The sequence below is a fragment of the Arvicola amphibius genome, chromosome 7 (assembly GCF_903992535.2).
Source record: "Arvicola amphibius chromosome 7, mArvAmp1.2, whole genome shotgun sequence".
Lineage (NCBI taxonomy): Eukaryota > Metazoa > Chordata > Mammalia > Rodentia > Cricetidae > Arvicola > Arvicola amphibius.
In genome coordinates, this window is record NC_052053.1 from 107,793,346 (window position 1) to 107,817,165 (window position 23,820).

General features: G+C 43.4%; 1 protein-coding gene across 1 annotated transcript; it reads right to left on the bottom strand.

The window, feature by feature from the left end:
- Positions 1-13,409: 13,409 nt before the first annotated feature.
- Positions 13,410-23,548, bottom strand: Tmx1 (thioredoxin related transmembrane protein 1). The gene is made up of 8 exons (XM_038337634.2): positions 23,336-23,548; positions 20,598-20,713; positions 20,051-20,096; positions 18,415-18,543; positions 16,984-17,029; positions 16,797-16,898; positions 16,621-16,687; positions 13,410-15,477 (listed from the first exon to the last, which is right to left on the bottom strand). The coding sequence occupies exons 1-8, from the start codon at positions 23,485-23,487 to the stop codon at positions 15,296-15,298; spliced, it is 840 nt and encodes a 279-aa protein (XP_038193562.1). The 5' UTR covers positions 23,488-23,548; the 3' UTR covers positions 13,410-15,295.
- Between the last annotated feature and the right edge of the window lie 272 nt (positions 23,549-23,820).

Sequence of the window (23,820 nt, forward strand, 5' to 3'; positions counted from 1 at the left end):
GTGGCTTACCGGGTAAAGTTCCTGTGTCTGTCTTGGCAGGGCTCCATGGCTTCTCCTGACTCCGCCTTCTTGCACCCAGCATTCAGTTTTATGTGTGTGTATGTGTGTGTGTGTCCCAGCCTAGCTAAATTCTACCTTGTTATAGGCCAAAGCAGTTTCTTTATTCACTAATCAATAAAAGTAACACACAGACGGAAGGACCTCCCACACCAAGCTCCCACAGGTTTTACAGGCCCAAGTGCCTCTATACCCCATGTCCACAGGCCCACTAGGGAACTGGGGGCTCTCAATTCCAGCTAGGAGAAGAGAAGGGTGGAGGGACATAATCAAACTGACATCTGAGTTTATTTCATCTCATCACCCTTTAGGGTGGCCAACAAGGCCCCTAGCTGGCCTCCTGGTGACCAGCCTGATCCTAAGAGGGAACCTCTCTTCCACTTTCCTGCCTATCCCCGGACTACAGCCTGAAGGGAAAGTGAGACATCCACAAACCATGTTCCCCTTCCCCCTCCCACCTCCGCTGGCTTGTCAGGCTGAAGGGCAGGCTCCAGGGTCATAGCCCTCCACCTCTGAACCACAGTCTTACCACTGAGCACTGGTATAATACACATTTCCTACTTTATGGTAGAAATTTGTAATCTTTTAGGCGAATCCTTGCTGTGTGAATGGAAACCAAAAACATTTATAAAATCTATTGTCTCCCTCAAAGGCAGATTCTAAATCCTCATGTCTTTCTGCAAAACTCTACTTTTTTTAATGTCAGAAATCAAATCTTCACTTTTTTTTCTGTTTGCAGTTTTGAAGACAGAATCAGGAAAAAGAGAAAAGCACATTGCCTTTTCCAAATTGCAGCCATCATTGCTCCTGGGGGAAGCTATTCGGATGTTCTGGGTGAGACAGCTGTAGCTTGCTATTATCAGAGTAGAGCAGAGAGCAGGAAAGACGAGAAGGAAACAGATAAATATTTCCTGAGCAAAACCTCCAGACTTGGCCAATGCACCTGACAGTAGTGGGTACGAAGAAAACACACAGGAGTGATAAGCACGCGGCGGGCCACTTTCTGGAGGGGACTGAGGGCAGAAACAGGCTAATGCGAGCAACACAGGGGCTCTGGTTTTAAACAACTTGAAATCCCACCCAGAGAGACCAGGGACAGAAATCTGGGAGCCTTAACATTGGGTACGCAGAATGAAGACAGTCTCTGGCTATGGAGGACCCAAATTTCTATGGATCAACTCTCTGGGACAAGGGAAAAACAAAATCTCAAGTCAACCTCAAGGCAAACTCTCGGGTTTCATAGAAGATTTAAAATCCCAGCACAGTCACCTCATGCCCACTATGAATTTAGCCTTGGCCAGGGGGAGGGAAGAGAAGGGTATTTAAAACTAGATCATCAGCCGGGCAGTGGTGGCGCATGCCTTTAATCCCAGCACTTGGGAGGCAGAGGCAGGCGGATCTCTGTGAGTTCAAGACCAGCCTGGTCTACAAGAGCTAGCTCCAGGACAGGCTCCAAAGCTGCAGAGAAACCCTGTCTCGAAACCCCCTCCCCCAAAAAACTAGATCATCATTATTCTCTGAATCTTGATTCCAGAGAACATTACAGGTGCTTACTGGGAACCACCTGGAAAGCAAGAAGCAGGAAAGGAACAAGGCCCACTCAATGGATTTTATTTTGGGTTTTGTGAGATGGGGTTTTTCTGTGTAACAGCCCTGACTGTCCTCAAACTTGCTTTGTAGACTAAGCTGTCCTCAGACTCATAGAGATCTGCCTGCTTCTGCGTCCCAGTGCTGGGATTAAAGGTGTGCACCACCACTCCTGGCTCCGATAAAAGGATTTTAAGACACACATTCTAGGCTAGAAGCCGCCTGGGGGGTGGACTCTTCAGTTACTCAAAATATCTCATGGTTTAGTTTGGAGTCCTGCACCTTAACATTGTGTTGTTATTGTTTGGTAGGATGGAGAAGAAAAGGATTCATAGACCTCTTTATCCTAATTGCCAGCAAGGATGGGGAGAGCAGAGAAATGAGAAGGAAAAAAAAAATCCTTAAGGCTATTTGCAAGGAAAGAGCCCCACCTGCTGAAACAGGTTTCCGTGGGTTACAAGTGAGATGTTGAGTTCTTCAGACGGTTTACTACTTAACAAACTGCAACCTTCGCGCTCCCTCTAGGGGCCGATAGCGCGAATAACATCTCTACGGGAGAGCCCTAAAACCTGCATTTTATTATTAATTAAATTTGTTCTTGGATGATTTTGCACATGCGCACAATGCATACTGACCATTCTCACTGTGCCCTGATTCCAAATTTCCCTACCACCCCTGTCCACCACCATTTCCATCCTCCCATCAAATATTCCATTTATGTTCATGTCTTCGTTTTGTTTCATTGATTGTGAGCAGGGCCATCTGTGTGATCGTGGGCTCGGAGCTGGAGCCTGGCGAGCTGGGAGGTGGGTACACAATTAATGTTCAGGGGGAAAGGGCAGGGCCTTATGGACCCCTCACCCTTCCGTGACTGATGATTGACTGGGCCGGTCTTGTGTGGGGCCGGTGCAAGTTACTGAGAGCTGAGGATTACGAGGGTGGCATTTCCTTGCCCTTCACTCTGTCTTTGAAATTTTACATTCTGCCTTCCCCCTCTTCCGCAATGTTGTCTGAGTCTTGGAGGACGGTGGTGGAAATGCCTTGTTTAGAGCCAACCCCTTTTGCTCTAGATTTGCAAAGATTCTTTCTTCTGTCTTTTATCTGGGCCGCCCCTGGAAGGTGCTGCCTACATTCAGGGTGGGAAATCAATCCCACTTCATATAGTCTGATCGAGAAAATCCCTCGCACCGGTGTCGAGCAGTTTGCTTTTTAGTTAATTCCAGATCTAGTTAAGTTGATAATGAAAACTAGCCATCACAAGTAGCAACAACAGCAGATGCTGGTGTGGCTATGCGAAAGTGGAACCATTATGCACTGTGGGTAGAGTACAGACAACGGCAGCCACTTTGGACGTCAGTCTGGGGGTTTCTCCAAAAGCTGAGAACAAAACTGCCATCTGATCAGCGATACCACTTCCAGTTATATGCCCAGAGGACTCTATACCCTACCTGAGATAGCTGTATGTGTACGTCATTGCTGATCACTGACAGCCGCTAAGAGATGCAAGCAAGCTAGATGTCTATCGGCTGATGAACGGATAATGAAATGTGGTTAATAAGCACAATGGAATTTTATTCAACTGTGAGGAAAAATGATCTTTACAAGAAAATGGATGAACCTGGAAAAATGTATACTGGATGATATAACCTAGACCCAGAAGGACAGATGCCACATGGTCTGTCTCGTAGGCAGATGCCAGCTGCAGTTTTATTTCGTGGGGCACCTTCAACATTTTAAAATTAGTCAGTATTGGGCTGGAGAGATGGCTCAGAGGTTAAGAGCACTGACTGCTCTTCCAAAGGTCCTGAGTTCAATTCCCAGCAACCACATGGTGGCTCACAACCATCTGTAATGGGGTCTGGTGCCCTCTTCTGGCCTGCAGTCATACACACAGACAGAATATTGTATACATAATAAATAAATAAATATTTTTAAAAATTAGTCAGTATTAAAATAGAAAAAAATGAAAGCAAAAACTTACTATGCCTCTGCCTCTTCCTTCATACTCTGAAATCTGAAAACTTCCCCAAATAGGCTGCTTTACTTTGTAAGCAAGGCCGCACCCATGGCACAAACAAGTACTTCAGCCTGACCTCACGTGGTGAGAACGTGGGCCCCTTCTCATCTTCCTGCCCGGCCTTTAATCACATTATCCGGATGAAAGGCTCCTTTACGTGGAATTCCTCCCACCCCGGTGAAAAGACAACTGATTGATTGACACGGTGTGTGTGATGACATCACACGTGTCCGTCCTATGTAAAGAGTGCTTGATACTAGAAGAGAAAAACACAATATAAATAGATGAACCATTCCAAAATATGTCAATGGCCCCCTAAATACATGAAAATCAGGATGGATAGAAACATGTAAACAGAAAGAACACTTCAATGCTGTTACTTACTGGGTAGCATATATATTACCACATATTCTGTTGGCACAGTTGTGGGAAATGATCTTAATAGTGAGATTGAGCATTGGTACACCCTTCGGGAAGGAAATCAGATGATGCTTAACAACACTTAGCGAATGAAAGAGCAGTGAGATAATTACTTCAATCCACTCCAATCCTAGTGAATTAAAACAAGAAGTCAACAGCAGGAGGAACCACAGGAACGACATAAATACTTGAACAATTCATTCCAAATAAGCACTCAGTCAGGGAAGACAGTTTTTAAAATCCTAGAGTCAAATGAAAATATTATAATTTACCCAAACCTTTCATTCACAAAAACTTCAGAATAATAAAATAAATAACCCAGAAATAAACCTAGTGGAGTTAAAATACACCTACAATGAAAACTGTAAGACCGAATAAAGAAATGGAAGGGACATTAAAGATGGGAAGCCCCACCCCGCTTATGAATAGGCAGAATTAATATTGCAAAAGCATATTATCAAAAACAGTCTACAGGTTCAATGCCAATTCCTATAAAAATGCTAATGACATTCTTTATAGAAATACAAAATAATCCTAAGATTCATATGGAAGTTTCAAAGACTCCAAATAGCCAGAGCAGGAAGAAAAATGCTGGAAATAACACAGTATCTAATCTCAGGTTATACTCTAGATCCTTAATAACATAATCAGCACAAAACAGGCAGGCATACTGGTAGAATAGAATAAGGGACCTAGCAATAAACCCACATGCCTGCAGTCACCTATAGACACACGCATCCAGCCGCCTACAGTCACCTACGCTTTGACAAAGGGTCAAAATTACACATTAAAAGAGCAGCTTAATTTATCTAATGGTGTTGGAAAACTGGCAATCCACCACAGAAGGAAATGAGATCTCTCACACTTGGCACAAAAATCAGTTCTGAATAGGTGAAAGTAATAACGTAAGACCCCCAAGCTATGAAATCCTTCAGCCAGTAGCCTTTAAGTTACCCGCCCACTTGGGTGTGGCCTTTTATACTATAAATGCTGATGTAATCACATTCTCCCTCTCTTCTTCCAGAGGCTGGGTTCCCTGTTCTAGCAGAGGACTGTGATCTGTGAGTCTCCCCCTAAATAAGTAACCCTTTATTATATTCAAGTCTGAGCTAGTGTGGGATTTTTTTTTTCCCTCTTCAATCAGGGAATATAAATTCTACTGCACAGAACCAGGCCTGGCGGTGCATGCCTGTAATCCCAGCTGACAAAAAGAAATTAAGGGAAGAGAAATTTGACTTTGATTAAAGTTCAAGGGGAGGTCACGGTGAAGGTCAGGGCAGCAGGAGGTTGAGGCAACTGGTCACATTAAATCCATTACATCCATGGTCAGGAAGAGTAGGGAAATCAATGCTGGTGCTCCTCATGCAGTCTGTGCCCCCAGCCCATACAAGGGTGGTCCTTACACCTTTCCATCAATCCAATCACTTTTAAATTCAGCTTCAACCAAGGTCTCAGGCCATGAGGAAATAACGCCATATTCTTTGTCAACGCCTAGCTGGAGTGGCCAGTATACAGCCTAGCCTCCACCGCTGATATTTCTCTCAGCATTTCCACCTTCCAAACCCCCAGCAGACTGGCTCACTGAATTCTGCTTGCTGCATTCTAGTTCTTTAACCTGCAGCTGCAAACTCTTTCGCATTCCTCTTACAAGCCAGTTCCAAGAGCACAGGAGCCACGTAGTCAGGTTAGCACAGCAAGAACTCCGAGTCCCAGTGTCAATCTTAGGTGTCAGTTTCTTTCTCAGCAAGGTGCAGAATACCTGACAAAAGCAACTTAAGAAATGTGATGGGGGACTTCAGCCAATCGTGTGCTGTATAAGGTGTATACCCTCCCCCCCCCCGGGGGCCACACATAGCCTATAAAAACATCCAGGTGTGCTTGGCTCCTCCTCTTTGGTTTTCTGCACTCCTGGCGTTCATGGGATCTTTGGTCGTGTAAGTTTTCCCTCAATTATTAAAATCTTTTGAATTGAAAAAAAGAGGGATTAACTGCTTGATGGGATAATTGGTATTTGTGAGTTATTGTTTTTAGAAAATTGTATTGGTGTTGCTTCTTGTATATTTATATATTATATATTGTATGTATGCTTCTACCTCTGTTTAAAACATTTATATATATAGTATTGATATATTTACCATATTGCAGTGTACATTTCTACCTCTGATATTATTTATGTAATGACATTGTTTACATTTGGAGGTCATTGTCCTCATTTATTGCACAGTTGTTTATTCTCTTGGTCTTTAAGTTAGATAGGTATCAAGAATTATAAATCAATAGTCATATATGTTTGTCATAGTTATATTTAGGCTAATCAGGTTTTTTAGATACATAGAGATTATATTTAGTATAGATAGTATAATCTTCAACCTCTTCGAAGAGCTGTAGAAAATGGCCTTTAATCTAATCTAGAGTTTTGTACTTATGAGACACAATCACTCCTGGCAACACCGCTCTACTCCCGAGAGAATGTTGAGCACCAAAGACACTCCACTGGGAGCTTGTCTTCTTCTTGGCAGAACTGGCCTTTGGGCAAAGAAAAGCCCATACCTCGACCACTGACAGAGTTTCAGAGTATCCCTAAATGGATAACAACAGGATTGTCTTATCTTGCCAAGACAGGGTAAAATAGTTCTAAAAAAGTTCCTTGCCTTTGAAAATGGTATGTCAGTTTTGTTAGGCCTTAGGCAAAGTTGGTTGTCTCAACATTGCAAATGAGACTTTGGGTGATTGCCCAGGTAGTCAGTTGTCTCTGTCATTTGTTGCACATTTTGGAAGTTTCTCATTTGTACTTCCTGGTTGCTTAAGTAATATACTTCCCTTCTCAGATCTTTGATGGAGTTGAAGATTAGATAATCGTAGTTACCCTCTACATTATTTAGACTCCTTGAAATAGAATGCTTAGCAAAACTTTTGTTATATGTTTCTTGCTTAATATTGTTTGTTGTTTGTAATTTTATAATTGGTATCTGTTCCTACTGTATATAGTTGTATTGGGTTTAGTTGGATCTTGTTTAGAGAAAGGGGGAGATGATGGGGGACTTCAGCCCATCGTGTGCTGTATAAGGTGTGTGCCCCCCTCCCCCCGGGGCCACACATAGCCTATAAAAACATCCAGGTGTGCTTGGCTCCTCTTCTTTGGTTTCCTGTGCTCCTGGCATTCGCGGGATCTTTGGTCGTGTAAGTTTTCCCTCAATTATTAAAATCTTTTGAATAGAGCTGGTCTGGTTATTTATTAATCGACCTCGCCCCCTACAGAAGTGGTTTGTTTTGGCTCACAGTTTGAGAACCCAGCCAGGCAGAGTCAGGTGTGGTCAGGCAGAGTCAGGCAGAGTCAGGCAAAGCCAGGCACAGTCAGGCAGCAGAGAGATGAGCGCTAGTGCTCATCTTGTTCTCTCCATTTTATTCATCATAGGACCCTAGCTCATGGATAGGTACCACCCATATGCAGGGTTGGTCTCCTCATCTTCATTAGACCACTATAGAAAACCCCTCATAGACATGCCAGAGACTCATCTCATCACAGCTATTTCCAAGTTTGGGGTCATCCTGTGCTACACAGTGAGACCTGTCTCCAATAAACAAGGAGAAAAGGCATATAATGTTTCCCATACTCAAATAAATGACTGCAATGATATCGGATTTGGGGGAAGCTCGTAGTGGAATAAATAGTAGCAAATGAATTTAGCTGCACTACCGGTAAATAATATCATGAAGGAGAAAAGAGTGATCCCAAGTATTGTGACTACCATAAAAATGCTTTTAAAAACTGTGCATGTGTGAATGTGTGTCGCTCATCTTCTGTGAGGGTGTATGTCTTACTGATTTTTGTGTCGCTGTGGCCGGAATGCCTGAGGAAAAATCTCAGAGGAGCTCACTTTTGTTTGGACCCACAGTTTTTGAGATCTCAGTCCAGTTGTTATTGGCCCCACAAGCTTGGAAGAACACACGGTGGAGAAGGCCTGTCAACAGTTGCCAAGGAACAGAGAGTGAGACAGAAAGGGGCCAGAAACAAGATACTATCAGGACCCCACCCACTGTGGCCGACTGCTCCAGCGAGGCTCCCCTTCCCAAAGTTTTCCAACTTCACCAGAATAGTGCCACAGTCTGTCTGGTGACAAAGCATTCAAAACACAAGACTAGGGGGGATATTCAATTCAAGCCACAACAGCCTAGAAGCAATGAACGTGGCTTGAAGAGCTTAGATTCTAAACACTACTCTCAGGATAGGGTGGTGAAGGACACTCTCAGTGCCAGCACTTGGGAAGCAAAAGCAGACAGATCTCAGTGAGTTTAAAGCTAGGCTGGACTGCAAGCGAGTTCTAGGCTAGCCAGGGTTACATAGTATCAAAACAAAACAAAACAGAAGACATTCTCTAATAAACAGAACCAAATCTCATTGGAAAAAGGACTGATTCCAGTCCCAGAACAGGACATGATACCAGAAAGGAAATGTTCAAAGGACAAAGGTGCTAACTCAGAGATGCTCCCAACTGAAGCACTATTAATAAAATCTCAGGGTCAGAAATTGGGGTTCAGCATGAAGAACTGAAAAGCAAAACAGCCAACCACTGGTTCTTACCTTGACCTCAGTCTGAAATGACATCCTGCCTCCAGGAATCTCAGAATGAGACTATGGTGAGAGCTGTTTCCTCCCATTTTATAATCCTCTCTAGGGCTGGGGTTAAAGATGTGTACCGCCCAGTTTCTATGGCGACTAGTGTGACTACTGGGATTAAAGGTGTGTGTCATTATGGCTACTGAGAATAAAGGTGTGTGTTACCATAATCTGGTCTTCAGGCAGTCTTTATTTATTAAAATACAATTGAAATGTCACTACACCCAGCAGCAAGGGTTGAACACTTTGAATAACAGTCCAATTGCAATCACAACTTCTGCCCATTAACCTAAACAAATTAGCATTTTGACGAATAAATGAAGAAATAATAGAAGCAGAAGATCATCATCAAGCAAATCTCTTGAATTACAAATAGCTAGCAAATATTACAAATAACCAGCAATGAGTGATAAAAATGCGGGCTGAAGTATTCTGAGAAACAGGTCACTAGTTTTGAAGCACCCATAGCTTACAAAGGGGGACAGTGTCACCTAACAGTGCAGAAGTCCAATACACCAGCTCAAAGAGATCAAAGGAAGCATCACCTGTGGGAAGACATTCTGAGAGCAGCTGTCGCTCTGCCCTCGGCAGCCATGGTCATGATGCTTTGTTTATACATATATCACCAGAGCCAGGCAGTGGTGGTGCAGGCCTTTAACCCAGCAGTCAGGAGGTAGACGCAGGTGGATCTCTAAAGCGTTTGAGGCTAGCCTAGTCTACAGAGCAAGTTCCAGGACAGCCAAGGTTACACACAGAGAAACCCTGTCTTGAAAAGAAAGAAAGAAAGAAAAAAAATTAGAGATCTTGGACACTAACAAGTCATAAAAGAAGATGATTTATATGGTCATGGTGGTGAATGCCTGCAATCTCAGCACCGGGGAGGCAGAGGCAGGAGGATTACACGTTCTACTCAACCTGGACTATAAGCCACTCTGCCTCAAACAAGAGGAAACAAAAAAGGAGGTGATGTCATGAACAAGTCTGTGGCTGGTCCTGCAGTACTGAAGTCTGTTGGTGATTACCTTGTATGCCTGCCTTACAGCTTGGGAGGCCACAGATTCTGAGCATGCACCATCTCCAGATGTTTGTCTTACAAGGGATCAGATGCTTGGCTGCAGGTTAATGCTACTGTGCAACTCTCGGGACAAGCATGCAACTAAACAGCCGCTCCTCCTAGAAGGATAAGAAAACCTAACATTTACTGACTCTGAAACAACCAATCAGGGGACTCTGATATATCACATGACATCCACAGCGGTGAGGGTGGGCATGGATCACATGACCAGCAGTGATGCCCAGAGCTCAAGCCAAAGACTCACAGTAAAGGGTGAACAGGAAAATGGTATCATCTATAATCAGACCTCCGACACCAAATGGGGGCTGGGAGATCTACACCACACGTGTTCTTCTCTGGCCCCAAACCCGATATCCTACAAACTTAATCCTAACACTATTGACCCATGGTCAGTGCCCACTCCACAAGCTAATGCCATAGACTTTCTCCTACCACTTCGGGATGTCAGTCACAAGGCCAGGCCTCCCAATCTTGTAACAGGTACAAAAACAGTTCCCAAAAAGGCCCTGCCCAGCTTGGATACTTGCTAGAAAAGCTTACAGAACTCAGGGGAAATGGTTCATTTACTATTGCTGGTTTATTCTAAAGGATCCAACTCATAAGAGTTAAAGAGAAGAGAAAAAGGAATAAGGCACATGGGAAGGGAAGCCGTCCCCGTGCCTTCTGAGTACGCCGCATCCCACCCCATCATCCCCACGTGGTCACCCACCCTAGGCTTGTTTAGAGTGTTAGCGGTGGTTCTGCTACAGAGGAATCCTGGACTAACAAACTGGACAGAAGGGTACATGACTTCAGTCTTCGGCTCCTCTCCCCACGGAAAGGTAAAGAAGTTTGTATCTTCTAATCATATACTATGCCGCTCTAGAAATTGGCCCACACCCCAGCAGGGGCTGTTTCAGCCTTCACCTATCAATACACACCCTCACCACTCACTCCCAGCTCATGTAGGTGTGTCTTCTATCTATCTGATGATTTCATTGGTTAATTAGTAAAGAAACTGCTTGGCCTAATAGGTTAGAACATAGGTGGGTGGAGTAGACAGAACAGAATGCTGGGAAGAGGGAAGTGAGGCAGATGCCTTGGGTAATCGCCATGCCTCTCCTCTCTGAGCCAGTCGCCATGAAGCCAGCCACCAGGTCAGACATGCTGAATCTTTCCTGGTAAGACACCACTTTGTGGTGTTACACAGATTATTCGATATGGGTTAGTGAAGATGTGAGTAAGAGGCTGAAACTAATGGGCCAGGCAGTGTTTAAATGAATACAATTTGTGTGTTGTTATTTCGGGTAAAGCTAGCTGGTGGCTGGGAGCCAGGCGGCGGGAAGCCGGCCCACAGCTCCTCACTACAGAAGGAACACAGCCCGTTGCTCCACACTACACCCAGTGATTCAAAGTGCCAAGAAGTTCCTGTATCAGAAGGTAGGGAAAGACCAAAAGATGCTATTGCAATCCCTGTCCCTGAGGAAATTACAAAGGTTTTGGGAACCAAGGACTGGAAGTGTGTGCCTACATGCCTACATGTCTGTGTATTTTTGTCTGAGTGCCTGTATGTCTGTGTGTGTGTGATACTGTAAACAGAGAGATACCAAATGCTGAAAGCACACTCACCCACGTGGCTTATTCTCACCATTAACAACTTTACTACCGAGGTTATTTTTATTCTTATGGTATCAGAATTGTAGGAATGCTACAATAAATACAAAATGTACAAATAAATACAAAACCTGCCAGACACAATTATTTATACTTAGGAGGACGTTCAACTAAAAAAAAATTACCTTAAAAATTATGCGATCTTGGTGCTAGAGAGATGGCAGTGGTTAGGAACACTTCTCTTACCTCTCCCAGAGGGCGGCATTTCGATCCCAGTACCCACATTGTGGCTCGCAAACCTCTTTAATTCCAGGCCAAGGGATCCGACAGCCTGTTCTGACCTCTGTGGGCACATGCGGTGCAAGGACATGTACGCAAGCAAAACCCCACACACATTAAAATAATTATTAGGACACAATTATACTGTGGGACTACGGAGCCTGCACAGCCACTAGATCGCTACTACGCATGCGTGAAACCTGGAGGTCCGCTCCAGAGAAGCCACAGCAAGGCTGGGTGGGCCAGTGGCTTCTGAAATCCCAGCCTCTCCCTATCAACAGCTTTGGGCTCTGAGAACCTGCCACAGTGAATACCGTTGGGCTAGGAGGGTGACTTCCGAGATTCTCAGTGCACGAACAAATACACACGCACCCACATACAAACGTGCTCACATAAGAAAAAAAGACCTGGAAAAACAAGTGTTTATGCAGAATGGAGAATAGACTTTAGTGCACCCGGAGCAGCCCAGTGGCAGCCAGGCCCTTTACCAGACACCGGGATGAGGCACTGCGGTCACCGTCACCCTCCCATCTCCGCCCGTAGCATGGTAAAGTAGGACAGAGTGTGTGGGCTTGCAAGCCCCAATTCCTCAGATGCTCCTCGCCAGACAGCTGAATAAGGGTGACAGGCAAGAGAATAAGGGAAGCCAGGACCAAGGTCAATAAACACCTCACCATCGGCATGCCTTCAACTTTGGTTATTAATGCAGAAAACGAAACCACAAGATGGCATATGGCAGCAGGCATCAGATTCGCACGCTCTCTAGGCTGACTAAATGGAAGCCATTTTACCAGGATCCAGTGTAGCTATTATCCAGGTGTGAAATTCTACAATATTAGAAGATTGGTACCAAAGACCTAAGTGCTTTTTGCTCCCTGAACAGCTGGTCATTAGCATCCTCTGTGGCATCTGGGGCTTGAGACTTTTGATGCTTGGTTTCTTGTTAGGTGTACATGAGCGCTGGCCCTGGGGGAACAGTGGCACTGCATCCTCTGGAGCCGGAGTTACAGGCAGCTGGGAGCTAACATAGGCAGGTGCTGAGAAGCAAACTGGTCTCAGCAGGGTTTTTTCAACCACTGAGCCACCGCTCCATCCTCCAGACTTCATTTTTAACTGGCAAAAGTTAACAACTTGATTTTAAAAAGAAAAACTGACAAGAGAAAAACTGATTTCAAAAGCACCATTCAAGCCAAGTGCAGCTCCAAATGGTGGTAGACAGGCATTTGCTGCTATGGAGAAGAAAGATTTAAACAAAACAAAACAAAAAACCCAAAGGGTTGCTCAGGTTTCAGTTCTCTGTAACAAAAAGGACAAGACTAACCAGAACATTCTACCTACTTCTACTGCCACCCCAAAGGTGTTCTCTTGAAAGATGCTTGCCTGTGTTACATGGTAGTCACAGGGGATAAACTGATACGAGAAAAATGTTAGCAAAGCTCCAACGGGCGTGCTGCAAACGGGCGTGCTGCAAACGGGCAGCAGCTACACATTCCCGAGCGCCTTTCTGTCCAGTCATCGTTAAACAGTACACAGCAGAACACGGTATGTCCCGGGAGACCAATTTCACAGCATTTGATGGAGGTAGAGATGGTAATGGGCCAGAATTCTCTAGTACATTACCTGCACCACAATATCCATTCTAGAAGCATTCGTAAATCAACCCATGTACTTTTGCACACTGGTGGTATCAAACCAAAATTCTTCAAATGTCTACTGTGACAACCTTAGAGAATCATGAAATATGCTTATGAGAACACGGTATCTTAATTCAGGATACTTTTAATTTTCTATAATAAAGCATTTTTTAGTTAAAAACCCGACAATGTCAAAGATACAACAGAAACACTAAAAACAATGTTTGATTACAGAGTATTATCCTCCTGAAGTGATTCAGAAGACGAGCCTTCTGAGTTCCCGTGGAGTGACACGTCTATCCAAGACTTGAAGCACTGTCGAGTGGCAAGTGGTTAAACACTTTTCAAACATGAGTCTAGCCATCACTGCTGGGCTAGAGAGTGAGCTCAGCAGGTAGAGGATTGCCTAGCATGCAGGACAGCACTGGAGACAGTGCACTCCTGTAATCCTACCAGTCAGCAGGGGCAGGAGGACCATCCGTGCTGGCATTCTTGGCCGGTCTGGACACATGAGACTGTTTAAATGAAATCAGTAGAAATCACACTTCTCTCCAACATTATTGAAGTGCTTAGAAACATTTATTTTGTGCTTAGAATGTTTTTCTAAGCCACCACAAACTACACATCAAACTCTGACAGCAGAACATTTACTGTTATAAAGGAGAGGCCTAAAAGGAAGATGTTGCACATCACAGCACAGCAGGTCTAAGGAAGAGAAGGTAAGCGGAGGGAGCGCCACAGAAACCATCTATTCCATAAAGGCTGGATGGCTCATTCCGAGAATCTGGTCTGCTTTCCCCTTCCAGACATCAAGACCACCCCCCATAATGCCCTTCCTCTTGCTGTAAGATGAGATCGATGTAGCCCATCCTGCTGATTTCCACGTGTGGGATGACGCACAGCACCAGCAGACGAGATCAACACAAAATTTGTCTTTAAAACAACGTTTGTTACGATTTTCAAACACAAAGCAATATACTGACTATAAAATTCATCAAGAACATGTAGAGGACAGACATGCTAAAAACACACAGTAATGGATGTTTCTCAAGTAGAATTCAGACTTCATTTTACACCAAATTAAGCTTTGAATTTTCAAAATATAAAATACCAAAGCTTTTCCACATCAAATTTATAAACCAGAAAGTTTCACCTTCACATTAAAAAGAGAAAAGCAAAGAAAACTTTAAGAACACACTCAACAAAAATAATTTAAAATCTAGAATGTATAGCCAAATTTGTACATTTTCAAGTGAACAGTTCAATTTGATGATTCTCTCAGTAAACTTCAACTTAATAGGAAAGGTTCCCACAGTAAACACAACAGTGATACTGTTGATTTTATCCAACGTAAAAATATAACCCTTGACAAATATAGCGAACAAGAGACCCAAACAGGCAATCAACTTTAAGAATTAACACAAGGCCACAGACTTATAAAAACTTCTTAAATCAGCAGCACATCCTAGATGTGATGTATAGAAATGAAAGCTATCCAGTAAGGTAGTTCTGTTAGCTGTATAATCCAAAATCTATAAGGAAGTTTTGGACTCCACCTAAGTGCAGTGTTATCAGTGAAGTACACAGCATCTTGAAACAACAGGCAACGTTCCCAGTTATGGGAAATATGTTCCTTTTTTCACACAGTGAAACTGAGAAAAATGATGTGAAATGAGAAATCTTTCTCTCTAAAGTGATTTTTCTTAAATAACCCAGTAATACAAATCTTGGGAAAGGCAGTTTTGAATCTCACACGAAACAGATCATTAAATATAAACACAAATCTTACTGCTTGGCACCAGGATCTTCTGAAATTAAACAACTTTAAAACATCATAATATTCTTAAAACATGTTTCAAACTGTTACGTCTAACTGCTTTATTTTCTGAATGAACTGTCCAACCTAATGACAACCTAGATTGTATGTACAAGCAAGTCACAGTTCACTTTAAAACAGAGAAATGATAGCAATCTTCTGTGTTGTCAAAACCATAATACTAAGACATCTGTAAAAATTAGGATTTATCATCAGTGGCCAACGACTGGTTCACACAGCGCTGTCTTATGCCACTCTGAGGAGAGTCTTTGCTTGCTTCCTCTTTATTTTCTGTTTCCTCTTCCAAAACACCTTCATCATCAGCCTCTTGTTCCTCCTCCACTTTGTTCAGAGACTGAGAAAGTTCTGGTGATGGTTTTTCTTAAAGATCAGAAATGTGCTTTTGTTAATGTACTAAATTTTCTTTAGAATAAAAATCAGGATACAAGGATTCATAAGCCATGTTTAGATTCCCAAAAAAGAATAAAGCAGATATTATAAAGATTCATTTACCAAATTAATTCTAATTACTTATGTGTTCATAAACTAACCCAAAATTAATGAATTATTTTTAATGCAATGAATAAAAAGCTGTGATAAAATACACTTCATTAAACAGAACCATCTCATGACAACGTGATGTTAATTTTTCATTTAATTCAATGAGGAAAATGATTCTGTTCTCTCAAAGAATAGCAGTGTCTGGAGACATCTTTTGGATGTCACACCTGATGGGCCAGTGCAATACTGCTGACAACTCCACATTATACCACTTTGTAGATATAAAAGATAGCCCATCACGAGCAGAATTAGAGCAAGTGTCAAGAAGCGAGCTGCACCAGAATTTCCTCGACTCTAGGATTATGAGCATGGTCTTCTACGTTCACCTTACACTAACTGGAAAGAATTCAGTACACAACAAGTAAAGTGAACTGAACAATTCAGATTATCCAAGATTAAAAATAAATGGCAGGAAATTATTAGTAGGAAACAGTAAGTGTTTCTAATTATGTAAACTCATTTCATAGCAAAGGCCACCATCAGCACCAACTAACCCTTCATCAGCTTTTCCTACTATTGTACCAGAGGGGAAAAAAAGAAAATTAATTAGATACAAAAAAATCTTCAAACGTGGCCACTATCATAATGAGTGATGTCAAAAGTGGAAAATATTTAACTTTTTTAAATATATCCATGGATATGGTAAAAATTTCAAATACACTGATTGGACCATGGTTATGGTCTCCACAAGCCACATGAAACACTTCCATGCTCTGGATCATAACAATATTACATCCAGAGCTGTCACTTCACATGAAATCTCTCTCACCTTCCCTTCAGCCATAGCTGACGAGGGTCATCAATCTGTATTTAACAGGTCAGGCTGAGGTCAGCCTGAGACTGTATTTACAGAATGGGAAACACTGAGTGTTCAGGCTGTGTAGTGGGTGTAGCACAATGCAGTACTTGCCTGGCACACACGCAGTCTCAGTATCACACACACACGTGCACACAGTGACTTACTTGTAGGGGGTTGCTGTGGTTTGCGCCTTTTTGAGGGACAAAAGCAATCTGCCACAAATATCATAAACTGCAAAATAAGGAGAAATCTAACTGTACGACATGCAATCCAACTGATATTAACAACACCATCATGTTTTCAAGTATTTTTCTTAGTACTCTAAAAACAGAGTACTTACAAGTCCCAACGTCAGTCCTGAAAGCACAGTCGCGAAAGCAAACACCAAGTATGAGCACCACGCTGGTATGCCAAGGTCGTGAACAAAATAGCTGTGGCTAGTCTGAAATAAAGAGAAGTAAGCTAAAACCATGCTCATTACAAACAGGGGTTAGAAATGGTTAAGATAGAAAAAGCTTAATCCATACCCTGATGTATACAGAGAGCTGAAAAAGTGCAGACATGGTAGTCATCCTGAAAGACAGAGGACGAACACGTGAGCAAAGACACACAGCTTCGCCTGTGTCTCTACACTGTATCGCCTACCCTCAACTTCTCCAACAGGGCTTTCTCGCTGGTATTAATCAGATATAAACAGCAATGTAAGAAATGAACACCAAGTCGTCAAGTACAGTATAAAAAGCAACTACGTTCACATTGTTAAATGCAGGTGGTTTGGATGAGCAGGGTTTTTGGTTTTGTTTTAAACTTAACTAATAAAAGTGTTGAGTTTACCAACTAGTTTCCTGTAACAAGTACAACTGTTGCTGCCTAGGGCCTCGTCACACAAAAGTTAGCTCCATCAGATCCAAATGCCAAACTGCTGAGGTGAGTAGGGACCTGGAGCGGCCCCTATTCAGCCTACTGCTAGGAAAAGGATAGCCTGCTGCACTGAAGAGCCAGGAGAAACTAAAGGCAGCCACATTCCTCTGCTGAGAGTAGTGAGTGGATCACGAGATTCTCAAGCTGCTGCTGAAGCTCAACACAGAAAAGCACTCTCGGCATGTGGCTTGTGTTGTTTAGAAAGGAGGCAGTGGCAAGAGAACCAAGTTGGAGGCCAGCCTGGGCTACTCAGCAAGACCTCGTCAAGAACAGAAGGGAACTGAAACATGAAGCCTCACTGTAGTGTGCACCAACTAATTGGCACCAGTACTTCCAGGCTCTATAACCAACCTGGGCTCAGCTGCCCAGTGGGCAAGTGCTGAGGGCTGAAGGATGTTAAAGACACAAAAGGGAAGCTCTACCTCCAAACAGCACAAGGGCGGATTCTTTCCTACTCCCAGAATCCACTGCAGTATTGTGTTCTTACAGCTAGTATCCCAGCGCTCCATCTTCTGATGGAGGAGTAATTTAGTCACACCAAAGCCCACGCTGCCAAGTCTCCCCAGGGTAGCAGGAAACATGCTTGTCATCCTCAATCCTAACTGCTCTGGCGAATGGACCTAATTCTAGCGACGTGTAAGCTCACACCATTATTCACTGATTAGACACCCTGTTCATACACGTTATCAGGATAGCCACCCAGTCACTGCATACCAGCAATGGAAGCACATGACTGAACGCTCTCATTTCCATTTAAATTATGATCAAGGAATAGTCTTACCCTGATGCCATTTAGTTTCTAAAGGATCGGGTTCTCAATGATAGATACAACCAAATCAAAGCTAAAATACTCTGAAAAGTGTGATCTTACAACATGTCCAATCCCAGCTCACAAGAATAAAGTACCTGTTTTCAGAGTCACAGGAAACATCTATCTGAATAAACCATAAAAACCCAAGAAACAGCACGCATGCTTTATTCACTTAAAGTATAATTATGAGTGATTAATTCTAAAGAAAGAAAATCCTCATACTTACAGAACAGAACTTGGGCCAAACCATGATGAAACAGGCTCAACGTTCTTCCATTCTTTGTCACTTATGAAGTTTATGAAGTCCTTCTTAGTCCTTGGGCCCAGATAGCGCCTGAACTCGCCATCTTTACAGCTAAAGACCAGAACTAGACATTAACTGGCAGCAAGAAACAATTGTGTTTCCCCATTTCTTTATTCTGAGGTTATTTAAACCTAACCTTCTAAGACACCAGCAAAACACCAAAACATGCTATTACACACTGATGGCATCACAGCCACAAACATAGACAAAGATGAGCTGTAAGATTTTATTCTTTCAAGTAATAAAACCATGAAACACTGCAAGCAGAAAATCCCCTTTGAGCCGTATATGTAATACACATGTTAAAAGAATTATTATAGGAAATTACTAGAACAGTGCTTGATCTACAATATCAAGTGTTACAATTCTGAGGTATTCCTTTAGTCCTCTGAGTCCTAACAATCATCTCAGTACTCCAGTAGGCCTCTGGCCCGGCAGCTGTGACGGGGCAAGCCCGTACTCTCCCCTCCCACCCTAACCCCTCACCATCTAGCACGTCCACCATATGAACTCTCTCAGATCCCAGATCTTTAGTCAATAGTGTCCCACCTTACACCACGGTAGAGACGTTCATCTCTAATTTTATTAATTTAGACCTTCTATCTCTCATTTAGTTAATATGGCTAAGAGTTTGCCAATCTCGTTGATTTTATACAAAGTAGGGAAGAGGGTTTTGCTTAAGTTTTAAAAAAAGATGGGGGAGAGGAAGATTTAGTTTGCTACTTTTTTTTTTGTTGTTGTTGTTTTGAGACAGGGTTTCTCTGTAGCTTTTGGAATCTGTCCTGGAATTAGCTCTTGTAGACCAGGCTGGCCTTGAACTCACAGAGATCTGCCTGCCTCTGCCTCCGGTGTGTGCTGGGATTAAAGGCAAGGCCTCCACCACAGCTGGGGGCCTAGTTTGTTACTTTTGTTACTATAAATTTAAATATGGAAAAGAAGTATTTCCTGGTATTTAGTCACCAGCCACTTACATGGAGGTCAAGTAAACAGTAGCGATTGTCTCCCTCCAGGTTAGTTTGGGAAAAAGTCAAAGTGGCGGAGCCAAAACTTGTTCATTCTAACTCCAACCACCACACCTCGCTTCCCCAGCAGCACCACAGCCTTTCTCCGGTGTTTTAACAGACGGTGGTCCTCCTGTTTGAGATTACTCAGAAAAGAATACTTACCCTGTTTAATCCTCATGAACTCCAGGAATTGCTCTGGCCAGCTGTGGCTTCTCTCTATTACCCAGTTGCCTACAGACTTCCTACAGGACTCATAGTTACAACTCTGGGCTCATAGTTACCGACTATTGAAGAGGACCACACCATTTCATGAGAATGTCACTTTCTAAAGCAATTACAAATCTCTGAGTACAGGGAGTGTTTTATGTATAGTTATTTACTGTCTATCTATAAGACTTAGGGTACCATTAAAACCAAATCGAGCTTTCTGAAGTCCTTGCTGAATATAATGAGATTACCTCAGGTCTTCAAACATAATCCAAGTCAGAGGCCTACTTTTCTCATTACACTAGTGACATATTCCTCTCCATGACTGAGAGCCTTCAAATACTTACTGATAAATAGAAGGGAGAGCAGTTATGATAAAGCGTCCACTCAGTCCTACAAATGACAAAAAAAAAAAACACACAACGGAGTTTTGTGAGGGATAGTTGCTTACTTAAGAGTTGATTCTAAATTATTTAAATGCTAACAAGAACAAGAATACACCTAAAGGTGAGCTTCGTAATCGACAGTGAAAGATATGAAAGAGTTGTTAAAGCAATTTTAAGGACGCATCAATGTATATAAGTCAACTAAAAGGTTTGTGAAGCCTGAACACTGGTTATCTGTGAATAGTAGTTGAGTACCCGAGGATTACTTACACCCCAATGTGACTGACAGCTGTGACCAGCCAAGGAAAGACCATCTTAAGGTCTCAAAACAAAATGCATCTGTCACCCAAGAACAAAGGTAGCTTTACTGTTGCTAAGAATGGGAATGCTATCACATCGTGAGTACTCTGACAGGCAATAGCAACAGCAGCCGACATGTATTATTAACCATATGTTAACACCATCAACAGCATTAGCAAAGAAACACAACGAGCCAGAATTATGGTACCTGTTTGCTCTGTGACATCCACTTTTGCAATTTTAACCTCAAGGTCTTCTCCCCATTCAGCAAAACTTTCCCATTCTGGCTGCAGATTCTGACAGGCAGGGCACCAAGGCGCATAACTGTAAGATATGGTTAAAGACGCAAACAGTAATAAGGACTTTAAAGACCTAACTGCCAAGAAAAATTTCTGAAGACTGTTTGTACTTATAGCACATAGGTTTATACTTAAAACACAGAAAATGATCCACGTGGGCGGCTCATACCTGTAATCCCAATTTGGGAAGCTGAGGCAGGAGGACTGTGAAGTTCAAGCCCAACAGGGGCTACTGTGTTAAACAAGGAAACAAACCGGGTAATTTTGCGGGGATGAAAAGTGCGCCTGACAGTGTGGGCTGTCCGCAAGTGCTGAGCTGATGAGCTGACACATTCACAAGAAAAGCAAGCCCGGGAATAAACTCTGAAATACACAGGTCCAACATGCCAAGCAGCTTTCAAAACTCTTTGAGCTTTTTCTATTAAATGTGGCAACCAGAAAGTTCAAGGCTCCCTCCCCGCCAAGGTCACTAAGTTCAGTAAATTTACAAGCAGTGTCAAGGAGCAAGGTACTGGAAAAATAGCAAGTGCCTGGGTTGTGCGAGCTGCAGCCTGGTACACCATCAACTGTGAAGATTGCCCAGGGATTGCCCCGGGAAGGCAGGTATTTCATAACAAACTAAGCTGGAGACCTGCGTTCCTATGCACAGATATTACTCCAAACCTAACCCTCACACAAACACGCAGGGCAGACAAAACTCTACTGGCCAGAAACATTTCCGTCTGAGTCAAAGACCCTGAGCTTACAACCCACCGGCCAAGGCACCGCACTCTAGCATGGCTCTGAAACACGTGGTCATTCCAGGCCCAAGTTTCTCCTCAGAATTCTATTCTCCACTTCATTACATACTGTAATTTGCTTCAGCTTCCAGACCCAGGAAGAAGGAAGCCCACACCCAGGAAAACACGCCTGCAATTTCACCAACTGTTTTAGGAAAGTCAAGTTTCTAAGACAGGCATGAGAAGCCTGACACAGTGTTACATACGAAAGCCAGACTCTAGCAGTAAAATGACAAGGAAGGCATCTCTATAATAAAGCTCACCAGGGAGAAAAGAACTCCCTAATTAAATATAGGTGGTGACCATCATTACCTGGATCCTTCCTCTTAAAGTGTGTTGTTTCTTTATGCTTTTAAAGAGCTTCTTTAAATCTCCCAATTTTAGCCAAGGAGAAAGGGAAGCACTAGATATTGTAATTTCAGATCAATGTTTTATCTCATATCCAATATTTTGCTAGTTTTGCTCCCCTTTATACCTTTTCCGGATATTCTATTTACAGTGTGACAGAAAAATGTAAAAGTACCTTTCTGTAATATCTGAGTATATAGTTTACATATAAGTTCATTACTACTGCTTTAACTAACACTAAAACAGCTTCCGGGCACAATCTAAGTCATTCATAACAATGACTCAATCACCATTGGATGTAGGTCCTCTCCCTGTCGGTCCACTGAACGATCTCCCTATCTTACCCTCCACAGAAACGTTCCACACTCTTGTTCTATGACTCAGTTGTTACTGATCTGAGGAAATCCACTCCACCTTTTCTTCCTTCCTTCCTTTCTTTTTAAACACCTTTTCCTTAACGAGCAACCCTAAATATAATCACAATATAGGAATACACCAGAATCTTGCTACAGGGTTGCTAGTAACGGTGCCTGCATATTTACTCGAGGCCCAACAAAGCCACTCTAGCAACATCTGAACAGACCAGTCTGGTTTTCTGTAAGGGGATGTGGGAGTAAATGCTCTAAGGAATATGTAGATTAACTACAAAAAAGTATGTAAAGATCCTGAGTAGTGCCCAGGAAACAGTAAATATTCAATAGTGGTGCTTTTGCCAGTATCAACCATGTCATCTATTAATTAACCATACCATCAATTTATTATCTAAAACAAAGGCCAAAGACAGTTTATATCCCACAGCAACAAAATGGACATTACTGAAATGGAATCATCATATAAGACACATGATTTTGTTCCAATGATGATGAACTGGCATCCCTAAAAGGCCTACTAATAATCACACCAAAGCATAAGCAATACCACTTTATAAAGGCCTACAAGCCACAATTCAAGCCATTCTCTAAATTGCATAAGCGCACACCCAAAGAAAAATGAAACTCAGATCAAAACGGAACGAATGCAGGCAAGGAGAGTAAAACGGAAATAAAGATTTATTCGGCATTTATAGAAAAAACCCACAAAATAAAAAATTAAAAAGCCCCAAATTCAAACATTACAACAATTTCCTAACGACAGGTCAAAAGCGAGATTCGTTCACTGTCATCTTCGGTAAAATTTGGAGATTTAAAGTCTAGACGTCTACACAAGATCACTAAAATAGTCTATTGAGCTAGTCAAGACCCCCGCCCGACTCACTCCCACCCTCAAACCCGCTAAGGTTGTTCAGGAGAGTTCGATGTGGAACGTAATCCTTTAATCGCACCACAAGTGCCTAGCAACGACGAAGCTCAGGTGCACGCTTTGACAGAAGACTACTATTCCCGGGTAGGAAACGAGCCTGGATCTGGGGGTGGCAAAGGCTGGGACCCCGAGACCTGCCCGAGGAAGAAGGGCTGGTCAGGTGTGCAGCTCGAGGGAGGGGGGCGGCCGCGGCCACCAGCAGACAACCGCCTCGCACTTACAATTCGATCATCCACTCCCCTTCCAGCAAAGAGGTCCAGTTCTCATCGGTGAGGACGCGCACGTTGCTCCGCCGCCCGTGGGCCCAAGGGACGGTCCAGAGCACCAGGACCAGGGCTGCCAGGGGAACCAGGAGACGCCCCAACTGCGCCATGTCAGCCGCTCGCACCAGCCACCGCGCGCGCGCGCCCGTCCCACCTCCCCGCAGCAGTTCCACTTCCGCCCTGGCGGCCGCTCCGCTCCTGCGCACAGGGAGCCTGCGAGGCGCGCCGGCCCCCCCAGCAGTTCAGTGCGCATGCTCGGGGCCCGGATCTCGGCCGGAGTGGGAGGGAAGGAAGGGAAGGGAGGGAAGTGCGTCTGTCCGGTGCGCAGGACTAAAGCGGTGACTGCGGCTTGTGGTCCTCCTGAAAGCGCAAGACGGGGCGAGCGGAGGGATCAGGATGGTGTTCTGGAGGCAGAATGGCCACGTCGTGCCCACCGCTGGCTA